Source organism: Schistocerca serialis, chromosome 12 (genome assembly GCF_023864345.2).
Source record: "Schistocerca serialis cubense isolate TAMUIC-IGC-003099 chromosome 12, iqSchSeri2.2, whole genome shotgun sequence".
Classification (NCBI taxonomy): domain Eukaryota; kingdom Metazoa; phylum Arthropoda; class Insecta; order Orthoptera; family Acrididae; genus Schistocerca; species Schistocerca serialis.
In genome coordinates, this window is record NC_064649.1 from 38,663,533 (window position 1) to 38,677,020 (window position 13,488).

A 13,488-nucleotide genomic window follows, 5' to 3' on the forward strand; every position below is an offset into this window, starting at 1 on the left:
ACAAACATGATACAGTTCAAAGCTCAAAGAGAAAATAGATTTTTCTAAGGGTAATTATTGTTCCACATTTGGCAAATATTCTTCAGTGCAATAAATATCTTGTATTACACACTTTTAAAAGTAGCCTACGTGTTAATTCAGGGCATAAGCTAATTCCATTCCAAATTGCTTCCAAATCCGTCCAGCCGTTTCAGCGTAAAGGAGCAACAAACATACCAACAGATAACCTTTCGCATTTATGATATACACTACTGGCCATGAAAATTGCTACACCACGAGGATGATGTGCTACAGACGCGAAATTTAACCGACAGGAAGAAGATGCTTTGATATGCAAATGATTAGCTTTTCAGAGCATTCACACAAGGTTGGCACCGGTGGCGACACCTACAACGTGCTGACATGAGGAAAGTTTCCAACCGATTTCTCATACACAAACAGCAATTGACCGGCGTTGTCTGGTGAAACGTTGTTGTGATGCCTCGTGTAAGGAGGAGAAATGCCTACCATCACGTTTCCGACTTTGATAAAGTTCGGATTGTAGCCTATCGCGATTGCGGTTTATCGTATCGCGACATTGCTGATCGCACTGGTCGAAATCCAATGACTGTTAGCAGAATATGGAATCGGTGGGTTCAGGAGGGTAATACGGAACGCCGTGCTGGATCCCAACGGCCTCGTATCACTAGCAGTCGAGATGACAGGCACCTGATCCGCATGGCTGTAACGGATCGTGCAGCCACGTCTCGATCCCTGAGTGAACAGATGGGGACGTTTGCAAGACAACAACCGTCTGCACGAACAGTTCGACGACGTTTGCAGCTCGGAGACCGTGACTGCGGTTAGCCTTGACGCTGCATCACAGACAGGAGCCCCTGCGATGGTGTACTCAACGAAGAACCTGGGTGCACGAATGGCAAAAAGTCATTTTTTCGGATGAATCCAGGTTCTGTTTACAGCATCATGATGGTCGCATCCGTGTTTGACGATATCGCGGTGAACGCACATTGGAAGCGTGTATTCGTCATCGCCATACTGGCGTATCACCTTCATTCGATCCCTGCGAAACCCTACATTTCAGCAGGATAATGCACGACCGCATGTTGCAGGTCCTGTACGGGCCTTTCTGGATACAGAAAATGTTCGACTGCTGCCCTGGCCAGCACATTCTCCAGATGTCTCATCAATTGAAAACGTCTGGTCAATGGTGGCCGTGCAACTGGCTCGTCACAATACGCCAGTCACTACTCTTGATGAACTGTGGTATCGTGTTGAAACTGCATGGGCAGCTGTACCTGTTCACGCCATCCAAGCTCTGTTTGACTCAATGGAAAGGCGTATCAAGGCCGTTATTACGGCCAGGGGTTGTCGTTCTGGGTACTGATTTCTCAGGATCTATGCACCCAAATTGCGTGAAAATGTAATCACAGGTCAGTTCTAGTATGATATATTTGTCCAATGAATACCCGTTTATCATCTGCATTTCTTCTTGGTGTAGCAATTTTAATGGCCAGTAGTGTATATGGGAATGCTCTCACAGTTTATTTCTGTATGTTAACATTGGCAGGATATTGGATTTTAGTTTAATTACTTTTCCCTTTTCGTGCCAAAAAAATCACTACCCCGTTTAGTGACTTGGAAATATGGAAGTATCACCATTCAAATAGCAATTTCTCATTTGATATCATGCTATTCTTCTGTTACAATATGCTGGCTGCTTGGAGCGCTAGCATTGTTGCAGCTGTTCATGCAGGTGTCAGAAGGTTACAGCATTTTGCCCTGAGGAAAGCACCATGAAGGGATAAAAAGGGAGATGGCACTACAGACTTAACGGTGTACGTTGTTTTGAGGCCAGAGTGAGTGGGGCCGGCTGCCATCTCAAATATCTACATCTACATCTATAAAGATGCTCCGCACGCCACCGTATGGTGCGTGGTGGAGGGTGTCCTATACTACTACCAGTCATATCCTTTCCTGTTCCACTTGCAAAAAGAGAGAGGGAAAAACGACTGTCTGCATGCGTCTGTATGAGCCCTAATTTCTCGAATTTTATCTTCGTGGTCCTTATCCCAATATGGGTGGCAGTAGAATCGTTCGACAGTCAGCTTCAAATGCCGGTTCTCTATATAGCGTTTCTCGAAAAGAACGTTGCCTTCCCTGCAGGGATTCCCATTTGGGTTCGCAAAGTATCTCCGCAACACGTGTTGTTCGAAACTACCGGTAACAAATCTAGCAGCCCGCCTCTGCATTGCTTCAATGCTTTCCTTCAATCCGACCTGGTACCTATCCCAGACACTCGAGCAGTACTCAAGAATAGGTCTCATTTACAGGTGAACCACTCTTTCCTAAAGTTCTCCCAATAAACTGAAGTCGACCATTCGTCTTCCCTAAGACACTTTTCACATGCTCTTTTCACCTCATATCGCTCTGTATTGTTACTACCAGATATTTTAAACAACTTGACTGTGTCAAGCAGGGCACTAATAATACTATAATATAACATTACACGTTTGTTCTTCCTACCCATAACCAGCTCAAAACACTAGGAGACTGCTGTTTACAATTGCTTCTTATTCATTATTTCTGTCGTGTGCACGCAACAACTGTTTTAAATATTAAAAATTACAATGCTGACAAATAACATAGTGCCAGGACGGTTGTTTATAGCTTTTTTCTGTTCTTAATTGCGTATTTCCTCTAGTAATACGACACATTTAGCCTCGTTAATGTGATGTTTGTTGACATTTTTCGAATAACCAAGAACAGAAGGAAGTGAGGAGAAAAGCATGCTTTCGTTATCCATTTCTGCATTTGTATAGATAGTAAATGAAGCTGGAACTCCGGAACCAATGCTTGTTTGGTTTCTGCTATTGCTTCTTGTTTGTTACATTTTCAATTTTATCATGCACAACATCTTTAATGTTCACGTTTGCTAAAAACTTACATACGTGTTCTTTGGCATCCCATAAACGTATGCAATGAGGGGAAACGCAACGCATGCTATCTTGTGCCTGACAACAAAGTGAATTATTTTTGAAATGTCGAAGAAACAGGACAAAATTTGGAAATTTTTGGTAAGGACTGTGGGACCAAACTGCTGAGGTCATCAGTCCCTAGGCTTACACAGTATGTAATGTAACTTAACCTAACTTAGGCTAAGGACAACATACACAACCATGCCCGAGGGAGAACTCGAACCTCCCACGGGGGGAGCCGTGCGAACCGTGACAAGATGCCCTAGACCGTGCGGCTACCCCGCGCGGCAAAAACAGGATGACGAAGAGGTGTACCTCCATGCAGAATAAAGTTCTTGTTTTATCAGACTGTCAGTGCATTAGTTTGACTGTAGTTTACATATCTTCTCACACTGAAATCTTACCTGCGATGCGTTATTCAGTATGTGACCAATAATAGCAATTTACAGGATGAGTAAACGATATAATTTTTAAGCATGTTCCAGCATTGTACAATACTATAAATGTAGTTAAGACAATGGCCTCAACCGCTTAGACCCCGTAAAAGGAATGCTTTGCTTTAACGTGTATGTAAGTCATTTTTTTACTTATGATAGCCTAACTTGTCTAACATATAGGCCTACCTTTCCAACAGGAGCCTCTTCGCGGAATAGTTCTCCCCAATAACTCTGTCAGTTTTTCTGCAATAACCAAACATATCACAACTGGAATGTACGTCTACTTTGGTCATCTGCTTCAGTTTTCTTTTGAATTTTATTTTGAGGTTTTCAAAGTATGTAAGTCTATACCATCCTTTGTGATGTACCACTACTTAGTTAGTTAGTTTCATGTTCCATGTAGCATTTGCATGATAAATCGTAATGATGTGGAACGAGTCATTTTATATTAAAATAATTTTTTAATTCTATCTCCATGCTGATCATTTATTAGATTTTGGCTTTTTAATTAAAGAGAGACGGATATTTGTCATTAATTCCTACCCATCGTCATTTTCACACTACAATATTAGACAGTCTTGTAGTGGCTAATAAAAAAGAAAAAGAGAAGAAAAGAAAAGGTTGAAAATGTGGGAAGAAATGGTGAATAAAAAGGGGGTTTTAAAATCGTTAATAAGCGTGAAAAAGGGAGAGAATGAAATGCAAATCGGACTTCGTATTATAGAAAAGCTATCGGACTTCGTGATTCGGAAAAGCTATTGTTGGGGTGGTCCTTGTGGCGTTTCTGAGTAAAAGTCAAACCAATTTCCACTAAAAAAAATTATTTGAAAGAGAACAGAAAATAACAAAATGTGATTAACAGGGGGAAATGGCGTAGATAAGAGTACATTCATTACCAAGTTAATATGTCTTCTCTCGTGCGGCATTCAGGTCTTGTTCTACAACAATCTCCTGCTTCATTTTTTGCGTGAGAAAGTCGTAGCTGCTCCAAAATCTTGCAGTAAAGTTCATCGTCCAGGAATTACTAATGTCTACAAATTAAAACCATCTTGATCTTGAATGCAATGTCTTTTACAGTTGCTTCCATCCGCCAAATTTCATACATGCTTCCACAATACTATATGTCAAGACTAGCGAATAAGTTTTTACATCTGAATCATACCAAGACTAGCGAATAAGTGAAGTTAAGCTTTCGCTCTCAAGAGACAATAGCGGGGAGAAAACAAAAAGAGTTAGAATTTTTGTACCTTCATTTTCTTATAAATATTTTCTGTGCCGTCGAGTGCTCATACAGCTGCGACGGTATAATTTATATCTGAGGGAACGAGTGTAGCGCGGCGAAATTCAGTCCCGCTACAGTCTTCTGCGGAATAAGAGGAGTTGTCAAAGAGAAACGTTTTCAGTTTAGTTTCAGCTTTTGCTTTGTTGTTTGTCAGGCATTTTGAATCACTAGGCCACTGATAAAAACTTTCGGTTGGATTGATCAAAACTTCTGGCTGTAGCATTGTGAACCCCTGTTTGTGCTACAGACAACCTTAATGTCGCATAACGAATGTATTTTTTTCTTCTGGTATTATAATTATGTACGTCATCGTTCCTTTTGAAATGCAGTGGATTATTTATAACTGACTTCATAAGGGATAACTATACTGTGAAGTGAATAGATTTCTATTCACGCGCCGAGCAGCAGACAAGCACGTTGGAAAGAGTGTTCACGTAAGTCTTCGGCCAAAGCCTTTTTCAGAAAGGAAGCAAAGCACACACAGACACACATTCATATAATCATAGACACAAAACTGACACACACATGATCCTTGTCTCCGGCTGTTCTAGTCATAATATTTTTTAAAGAGGGAGGAAATGTGGGACAATAATTATCGGCGAGAGGAATTTAGCACATGAGGTGCTGCACCAACAATAAGTGCGTTTACGTTGCTGTGTATTGTGCAGGGACAAGACTGTTGATACAGTGTGGTTCCGATATCGGAGCGTTTGCGCTTTGGAAGGCAATTGAAAACACAGAACAGAATAAAAATAAACAACGTAACAATAATTCATGCATACAAAAGGAAATATTGCTTCAACTGCTCTACTTACGAATGAAATGTGATTCCGTTAAACTTTAGATTAAGATCGGATCGATTAGAACACGCATAAATGACGCAAGCTGTCATTTTTGATGAAACAACTGCGTCTCCACACAGTCAAAGCACCGAACGCTATTTGGTATACAAAAGTCGATAGGTATCCCCGACGATCGAAAGTGAGGCCGGGCACATCAGACTGACATCACGGGGAAGTATCACCGCGGTGAACCACGGACGTACAAATGCAGTGAAGCTAATATTTTGGGCTATGTAAAATGGCAACCGTTGGCTACAAGTTTGTGGCGTAATGGCAATTGCCTTCTTTATTTACCTCCGTGGAAAGCACTTGTTTTTCTATCAGGCATCAGAGATGAGACTCACGCGGTATTACAATCTCTGACGTCGTCGTTACGTTGCTTCTGGAATATCTGTGACACAGCCGGCTCGGCCCTGAAATGAAAGCTTGAAGATCCGCAAATTTTCTAGTACGTCGTATGGCGCGGACAGCAACATAGGGGGCAGGCATCTCGTCCCAGATAACGCCATGTCTGCCACAGACGCACACAGCGCCGGCGCGTCCAAGAAGGCAGGTTAGTCGGACCTTAATAACGTACTGTTTATTGGATCCGCTGACAATACATATCGTGAGGGTAGAGTCAAAGGTGTATCACACGCTTGGAAAAGTATAGATACACGTATGTCTAATAATTAGCATTTGGGAAATTACAATTGTATAAATTTGCATTAGAGGTGTGTATCATATCAAATTACAATTTTGTTTACTTCATCTACGCTATATGAAGGGAGAGCGTTGGACCTTGAACGCTTTTCAGACTTCCGCCTGTAGCCATCCCTACATCGTAAGTTTATAACATTTTCTTGTTCCATTTTTAAATTATGTCATTAACTTTTCGTGTGCTGCAGTCTTTTTCTGAACTTACAAAAAATTACTCCGGAAAATTAAGGCTTTTCCAAATCTGAAACACTGTTCCAAGGAACAAATATTCTGCTGAGATTCTCAAGTGTTGCAATCGAGAAAATCTTATTAATGTTGTATTTATTAATGTGTCTGTTACGTTACTACTCTACTACACAGGGGCGATTCTAGAAGTCGGTCAAGGGGGAGGGGAGCTAATGGGAGGAAGTAGGTTTTGGGGAATGGAATATCGCTTAACAAAAGGAGAGTTGGGATCGTCCACCGACAAACTGGTAAAATTTGGTGTTGCTTAAAGTAGGTTTTGGTAACTGTATTGGAGTTCAGGGTAAAAAATGTATATTAATAAATAATAAGACGCCCATTTTAAGTTAAATGATATTTATTGGTTTAAATAGTAAGCTATTTGCCACTCTTATTCTTTTACTAAAATGTGTTTGAAATACATTGCAACCTATATTGCTATATAATTATATAAAAAAAGATAGAATCTGTTGGAGTAATATATGCCCTCACTTTTTCAAGTGTAATATGATACTCCATTGGGGAGGGGGGGGGGGGCTATAGCCCCCATAGTCGTCCCCCCCCCCCCCCACACACACACACTATTTGCCACCACCACTGCTACTACACACCAACAATCTGTGACATAAAATTAAGTAAAAGTTTTATCAAAAACGACCATATCCATAACCGAACGGCGTCGCTGCATCCATTGCTCAGCATTTACTTGCCGTTCTTGCTCAATTGTCCCCCCGGGTTCCCGGGTTCGATTCCCGGCGGGGTCCGGAATTTTCTCTGCCTCGTGATGGCTGGGTGTTGTGTGCTGTCCTTAGGTTAGTTAGGTTTAAGTAGTTCTAAGTTCTAGGGGACTGATGACCATAGATGTTAAGTCCCATAGTGTTCAGAGCCATTTGAACCATTTTCAATTGTCCCTCTCCCGCCGGTCACGGTCGGTAGCATCACGCCCGCCTTCGCACAAATCGTGGCGTTCATTGAGGAACGTTCGCATCGAAGTCCCACGAACGAGCCGGCCGCGGGCGAAGGATTTCTACGTCCTTTTCCTGCGTAGCGTCGTCTGTTGCGTCGTGGAACCCAAGTTTCCATTGTTGCAGTGGACTGTCATAGAGCGGCACATTCATCACAGTTTCTTTCCGACGCATACCAGATCAACTTGATATTATGCGACCTGTGCGAAGTATTCAACTAATCAGAGACTCCGTGGCAAAGGGCTGGCGGACTCTCTCCTCTGAGGCGTCTGTGGTAGTGTCGACGATGATCGTCATCCGCTTCAACTGCGTAGCCGTTTGCGGATGTCTGTTTGTTGGGACGACAAATGGTCGCCTGTTTCCTGCGAGCACCGCTGTACGTTACTGACCCAGAGTCCTTTCCTTAAACAGCGGAAGAATATTTACTTGGGTGTTCACGGCGTGGCTGGAGCCCGCCCGATTCGAAACGAAACGTGACATCCCTACCCGTTGGCCTCCGTCCGCCTGCCATCCTTTACCGCCTTACGAGATTTTCAGGGGTCAGGATGGGTGGACTATTTTATATACACTCCTGGAAATGGAAAAAAGAACACATTGACACCGGTGTGTCAGACCCACCATACTTGCTCCGGACACTGCGAGAGGGCTGTACAAGCAATGATCACACGCACGGCACAGCGGACACACCAGGAACCGCGGTGTTGGCCGTCGAATGGCGCTAGCTGCGCAGCATTTGTGCACCGCCGCCGTCAGTGTCAGCCAGTTTGGCGTCGCATACGGAGCTCCATCGCAGTCTTTAACACTGGTAGCATGCCGCGACAGCGTGGACGTGAACCGTATGTGCAGTTGACGGACTTTGAGCGAGGGCGTATAGTGGGCATGCGGGAGGCCGGGTGGACGTACCGCCGAATTGCTCAACACGTGGGGCGTGAGGTCTCCACAGTACATCGATGTTGTCGCCAGTGGTCGGCGGAAGGTGCACGTGCCCGTCGACCTGGGACCGGACCGCAGCGACGCACGGATGCACGCCAAGACCGTAGGATCCTACGCAGTGCCGCAGAGGACCGCACCGCCACTTCCCAGCAAATTAGGGACACTGTTGCTCCTGGGGTATCGGCGAGGACCATTCGCAACCGCCTCCATGAAGCTGGGCTACGGTCCCGCACACCGTTAGGCCGCCTTCCGCTCACGCCCCAACATCGTGCAGCCCGCCTCCAGTGGTGTCGCGACAGGCGTGAATGGAGGGACGAATGGAGACGTGTCGTCTTCAGCGATGAGAGTCGCTTCTGCCTTGGTGCCAATGATGGTCGTATGCGTGTTTGGCGCCGTGCAGGTGAGCGCCACAATCAGGACTGCATACGACCGAGGCACACAGGGCCAACAACCGGCATCATGGTGTGGGGAGCGATCTCCTACACTGGCCGTACACCACTGGTGATCGTCGAGGGGACACTGAATAGTGCACGGTACATCCAAACCGTCACCGAACCCATCGTTCTACCATTCCTAGACCGGCAAGGGAACTTGCTGTTCCAACAGGACAATGCACGTCCGCATGTATCCCGTGCCACCCAACGTGCTCTAGAAGGTGTAAGTCAACTACCCTGGCCAGCAAGATCTCCGGATCTGTCCCCCACTGAGCATGTTTGGGACTGGATGAAGCGTCGTCTCACGCGGTCTGCACGTCCACCACGAACGCTGGTCCAACTGAGGCGCCAGGTGGAAATGGCATGGCAAGCCGTTCCACAGAACTACATCCAGCATCTCTACGATCGTCTCCATGGGAGAATAGCAGCCTGCATTGCTGCGAAAAAAAAAAAAATGGCTCTGAGCACTATGGGACTCAACATCTTAGGTCATAAGTCCCCTAGAACTTAGAACTACTTAAACCTAACTAACCTAAAGACATGACACACACCCATGCCCGAGGCAGGATTCGAACCTGCGACCGTAGCAGCCCCGCGGTTCTGGACTGCAGCGCCAGAACCGCACGGCCACCGCGGCCGGCATTGCTGCGAAAGGTGGATATACACTGTACTAGTGCCGACATTGTGCATGCTCTGTTGCCTGTGTCTATGTGCCTGTGGTTCTGTCAGTGTGATCATGTGATGTATCTGACCCCAGGAATGTGTCAATAAAGTTTCCCCTTCCTGGGACAATGAATTCACGGTGTTCTTATTTCAATTTCCAGGAGTGTATATAGGATCAAAGGGGCTTAAGTCAAACTATGACTTTTTGAGGAGAGCCACAACAAAGTCCACAATCGTCTCTAAATTCCGAATATGTATATATTTAAACTAACAGCACGTTATTACATAGTAAATATTCCCTACTTTATGGCCCAAATTTCCTTGGTGATTTAAATTTATTTTTCCCCCCTTTTCATTTCGTAAACGTAGGTGCTCTAGCCCATTCGCATGATAATTTTATGACCTTAATCAATGCGACATGAAATAGCTTTATTTGCAAATAATTACCACGTGCGGACAACATTATATAATAGCACTAAGTATTAAACAAGAAAGTTCATACTGTGTATATATTTCTATAACAACACGTTATGAATGTTATGAACAAGAACAATATTGTGGATTCAGTTTTTCCAGAAATCAGCCTGCTGTTATAAATAAATAGAACACGATACAACAAGAATGCTACTCCAACTCAATTTTAGTTAGATCTGGATCTTGTGCAAGTAAATCCTTCTTCTTTTCGTTGAATATAAGAGCGAATGGTTTCTTTTTCCTTTCCACTTGGTCCATTGATGGCCTGTCCCGTCTTCTGAAAATCAGCGTCTTGAAAGGTTCGTCACCCAAGGAATGCTTGTAGTTTGACCATTGCCTCATTGTTAGTCTACTGGTGTCATTGAACAGCATTCCATGAGTAATGTTCTCCACCTGTGTTTTTCTTTCTAAAAATCACACTAGATTAGAGCAGTCCAGCGAAGTTTTAAAACTGATTTTGGTTTAATTCAAAAACGTTGAATTTTTGTTTTTTTTTGCCATTGCTCCTCAACAACTGGTACCAATCATGAGGATGGTAAATTGGAACCTTGCATTTTTTTCCTCTGTTTCTCTGCCATGGAATGGCCGACGTCACATTCCACGTGCGTGTGTCCAGAAAATAGGAATTTATGATTGATGACCTTGATGTAAGGAAAGTCTCTCAAAGCCTTAATGAACATTGCTGCAATATGGGAGTTTTTATTTTGACCCCCACATGTGACACAATAAAACGTTACTTTTGAAATATTTATGGGCATATTAGGCAAATGCATGTCTAAGCACGAAGCTATTTCGTTTGCTCCCCTACCAGCTAAAGCTCCATCTCACATATTTGTGGTGGATTGTCCTGTACCATTGTCATGTACTGTCAAATTAAATGTCCATAGCTGACGTATGTAGAAAGCTATAGAAGAACCAAGGCATGGTGTAGGAAGGCATTGCTGCAGATCAAAGCTGAAACATTTTTTAGAATCGCCTTGCTTACACATACCTTTGTCTTTTGCCTTTGATAAGTAAGCAAAGTCATCTGCCTCTTGATGTAGTTTTTGTTCGGCTGAGTAATGTTGTACGAGGATTGACTGAAAAGTAATGCCTCTACCTTCGTAACTCTTCAACAGTCGGCAGCATCGGTATGCGGCAGGTACTGACTTGTTCCACAGCTTCTTCTCTACAGCTCCAGTTGGCGGGAAGCCTCAGCATTGAACGGTTGCGATGTTACAGTGTAAAATATGGAACCCTGCGTAGACGGACGGTCAATGCGATTTAAGCAACGCGCAGTCTTTGAATTCTTGACAGCAGAAGATGTAATCCCAAAGCAGATTCATCAGAGAATGAAAGCAGTCTATGGTGATTGTGTTGATGTGAGTACTGTGCGTCGTTGGGCGGGTAAATTTAAAGATGTTGAGGCAGGAACGTCTGACCTGCGTGACGAACAAAGAGTTGAACGTCCTGTGACAGCAACCAGCGAGTTTCATATGTAAAATGTTGACAGATTGTATCAGGACGATCGTCGTATCACTCAGAGAGAAATTGCAAGCACAATCGGCATTTGACAAGAACGTGGGGGTCACATTATTGCTTAGCTTGGCTATCCGAAGATCTGAGGATGATGGATACCCCAGATACTGACTCCTGAAATGAAAGCGCACAACTTCAAATTTGCCAGGAACTCCTCTCGCGTTACGAGAATGGAGACGCACAGTACTCACATCAACACAGTCACTATAAACTGCTTTCATTCTCTGATGAATCTCCTGTAGTGTGTCACCTTCTGATGTCAAGAATTCATTGACTACACGTTGCTTAAATAGCATTGACCGACCGTCTGCGCAGGCTTCCATACTTTAACTGTAACAACACAACCGTTCAATGCTAAGGCTTCCCGCCAACTGGAGCTGTAGCGAACAGGCTACGGAACAAGCCAGTACCTGCCGGATACCAACGCTGCCAACTGCTGAAGAGTTGCAAAGTTCGAGGCATTACTTTTCAGTCAACCCTCGTAGACCTGCTGCATTACTGGTTTCTTTTGCAACTTGTATTTTCATATGTAAGGCATCACATTTGTATCATGTACGTATCTATGCTGGGTTTTTTGAAGGAGAGTTTCAAGGCATGAAATTCCCTTTCGTAGATAACTCTGGATACAGGTTTTGATTTGTTCTCTGTATAACTGGTACGTAATTTTCAAATTCAGATGAGAAGGGAGATACCTCTTGTCATTGCTCCTTCTGGGAAAGACAATAAATGAGCTCTTACGTCATTCAGTTCTTCCTCACACTTGTTATATTTCGGAGTACGTTTTCCACGCCCATCACTGGGGGTTGTTCCAGTAGTGCTTTGTCTTTTATTTTTAATGGTGTCTCTAACAAATTTCTCATGCTCATCTAGTGTGCTGAGAAAACAGTGTCTGCATACAGATTTCCTTTGACCATTGATTTCAAAACAGTATTCATGGGTAACATTCCTGTTTCTACAACGGGTTCGATTCCCGGCGGAGTCAGGGATTTTCTCTGCCTCGTGATGACTGGGTGTTGTGTGCTGTCCTTAGGTTAGTTAGGTTTAGGTAGTTCTAAGTTCTAGGGGACTGATGACCATAGATGTTAAGTCCCATAGTGCTCAGAGCCATTTGAACCTGTTTCTAGAACATGTTTCCTTTCTGGGTCTTCTGGTTGCCATATGTTTAGTAGTGACATGCTTTGTTATAAACGCAACTTTTCTATCATGAGTACCGAGTCCCAAGTATTCCGAAAAAATAGTTTTGCAAGTATCATTTTCCAGAATGAGAAAACATTTCATTTTGCTCTGTTTAAGAGGTTTCATCTTCCTAGCACGTCCTTATTTCCTACTAACGTACGACTGTCCAGTATGGAATAGAACAGTTCGTTCTTTGCGCAGTGCTCTAGCCCAACGATGCTGAATAGCCGTACCTTCACCATTGTCATTGCTTGTAGAAGGCTGCTCAAGTCTATCTCTTGAAAGAAATGTCTCCACCACAGGGTCTGCAGGAACATTGTGCGCAACGTATTCTTGCCGCTGATCTGAATCATCAAGAGGAACTTTTAGTTTTTTAGTAACGTGACTTTTTCTTCTGGTTATTATTTCATAATCTAGGCTTTCTGAAATTGGTACGTATGTCTTGTCTTGATCACTGTCATCATCATAATCCAAAATAACTGACAGTGAAGATCGTAGTTTGTTCATTGATGGTTTGTCAGGGGCTCCGTCTAATATATCCCGTATTTTATCTTGTTCGGATAGTGGTGAAGACAATATTAAATTGTAATTATTGCATTCACCTAAAGATAACCAATAAAATGTTTTGTGGAAATTAATAGTGTTTCGTTTTCAGCATCCTTAATTATTGTCTCTGTGGGTTTACAAGAAGCGCAATTTGACACAACTTTTATAAAGAGGGCTATATATGTCTACAGCTTATTTAGTCTTGTAAAATGAAAGCTACTATATCGGTTTAAAAAACCACTTGTATTAATGCCAGTCTTTTCTGCAATGAATGAACCATTTCCTTCCCACGGGTAAACATTTTCAAACACGTTCAGGAATC

The 13,488-nt window shown here is 43.4% G+C and overlaps 1 protein-coding gene across 1 annotated transcript in view; it reads left to right on the forward strand.

Moving 5' to 3' along the window:
• Positions 1 to 6,043: 6,043 nt before the first annotated feature.
• Positions 6,044 to 13,488, forward strand: part of LOC126428403 (protein lifeguard 3-like) — a 98,389-nt gene continuing 90,944 nt past the window's right edge. Inside the window, exon 1 of the mRNA XM_050090324.1 lies at positions 6,044 to 6,089. Within this exon, the coding sequence (XP_049946281.1) occupies positions 6,044 to 6,089 (46 nt within the window). The remainder of the gene's footprint in view (positions 6,090 to 13,488) is intronic.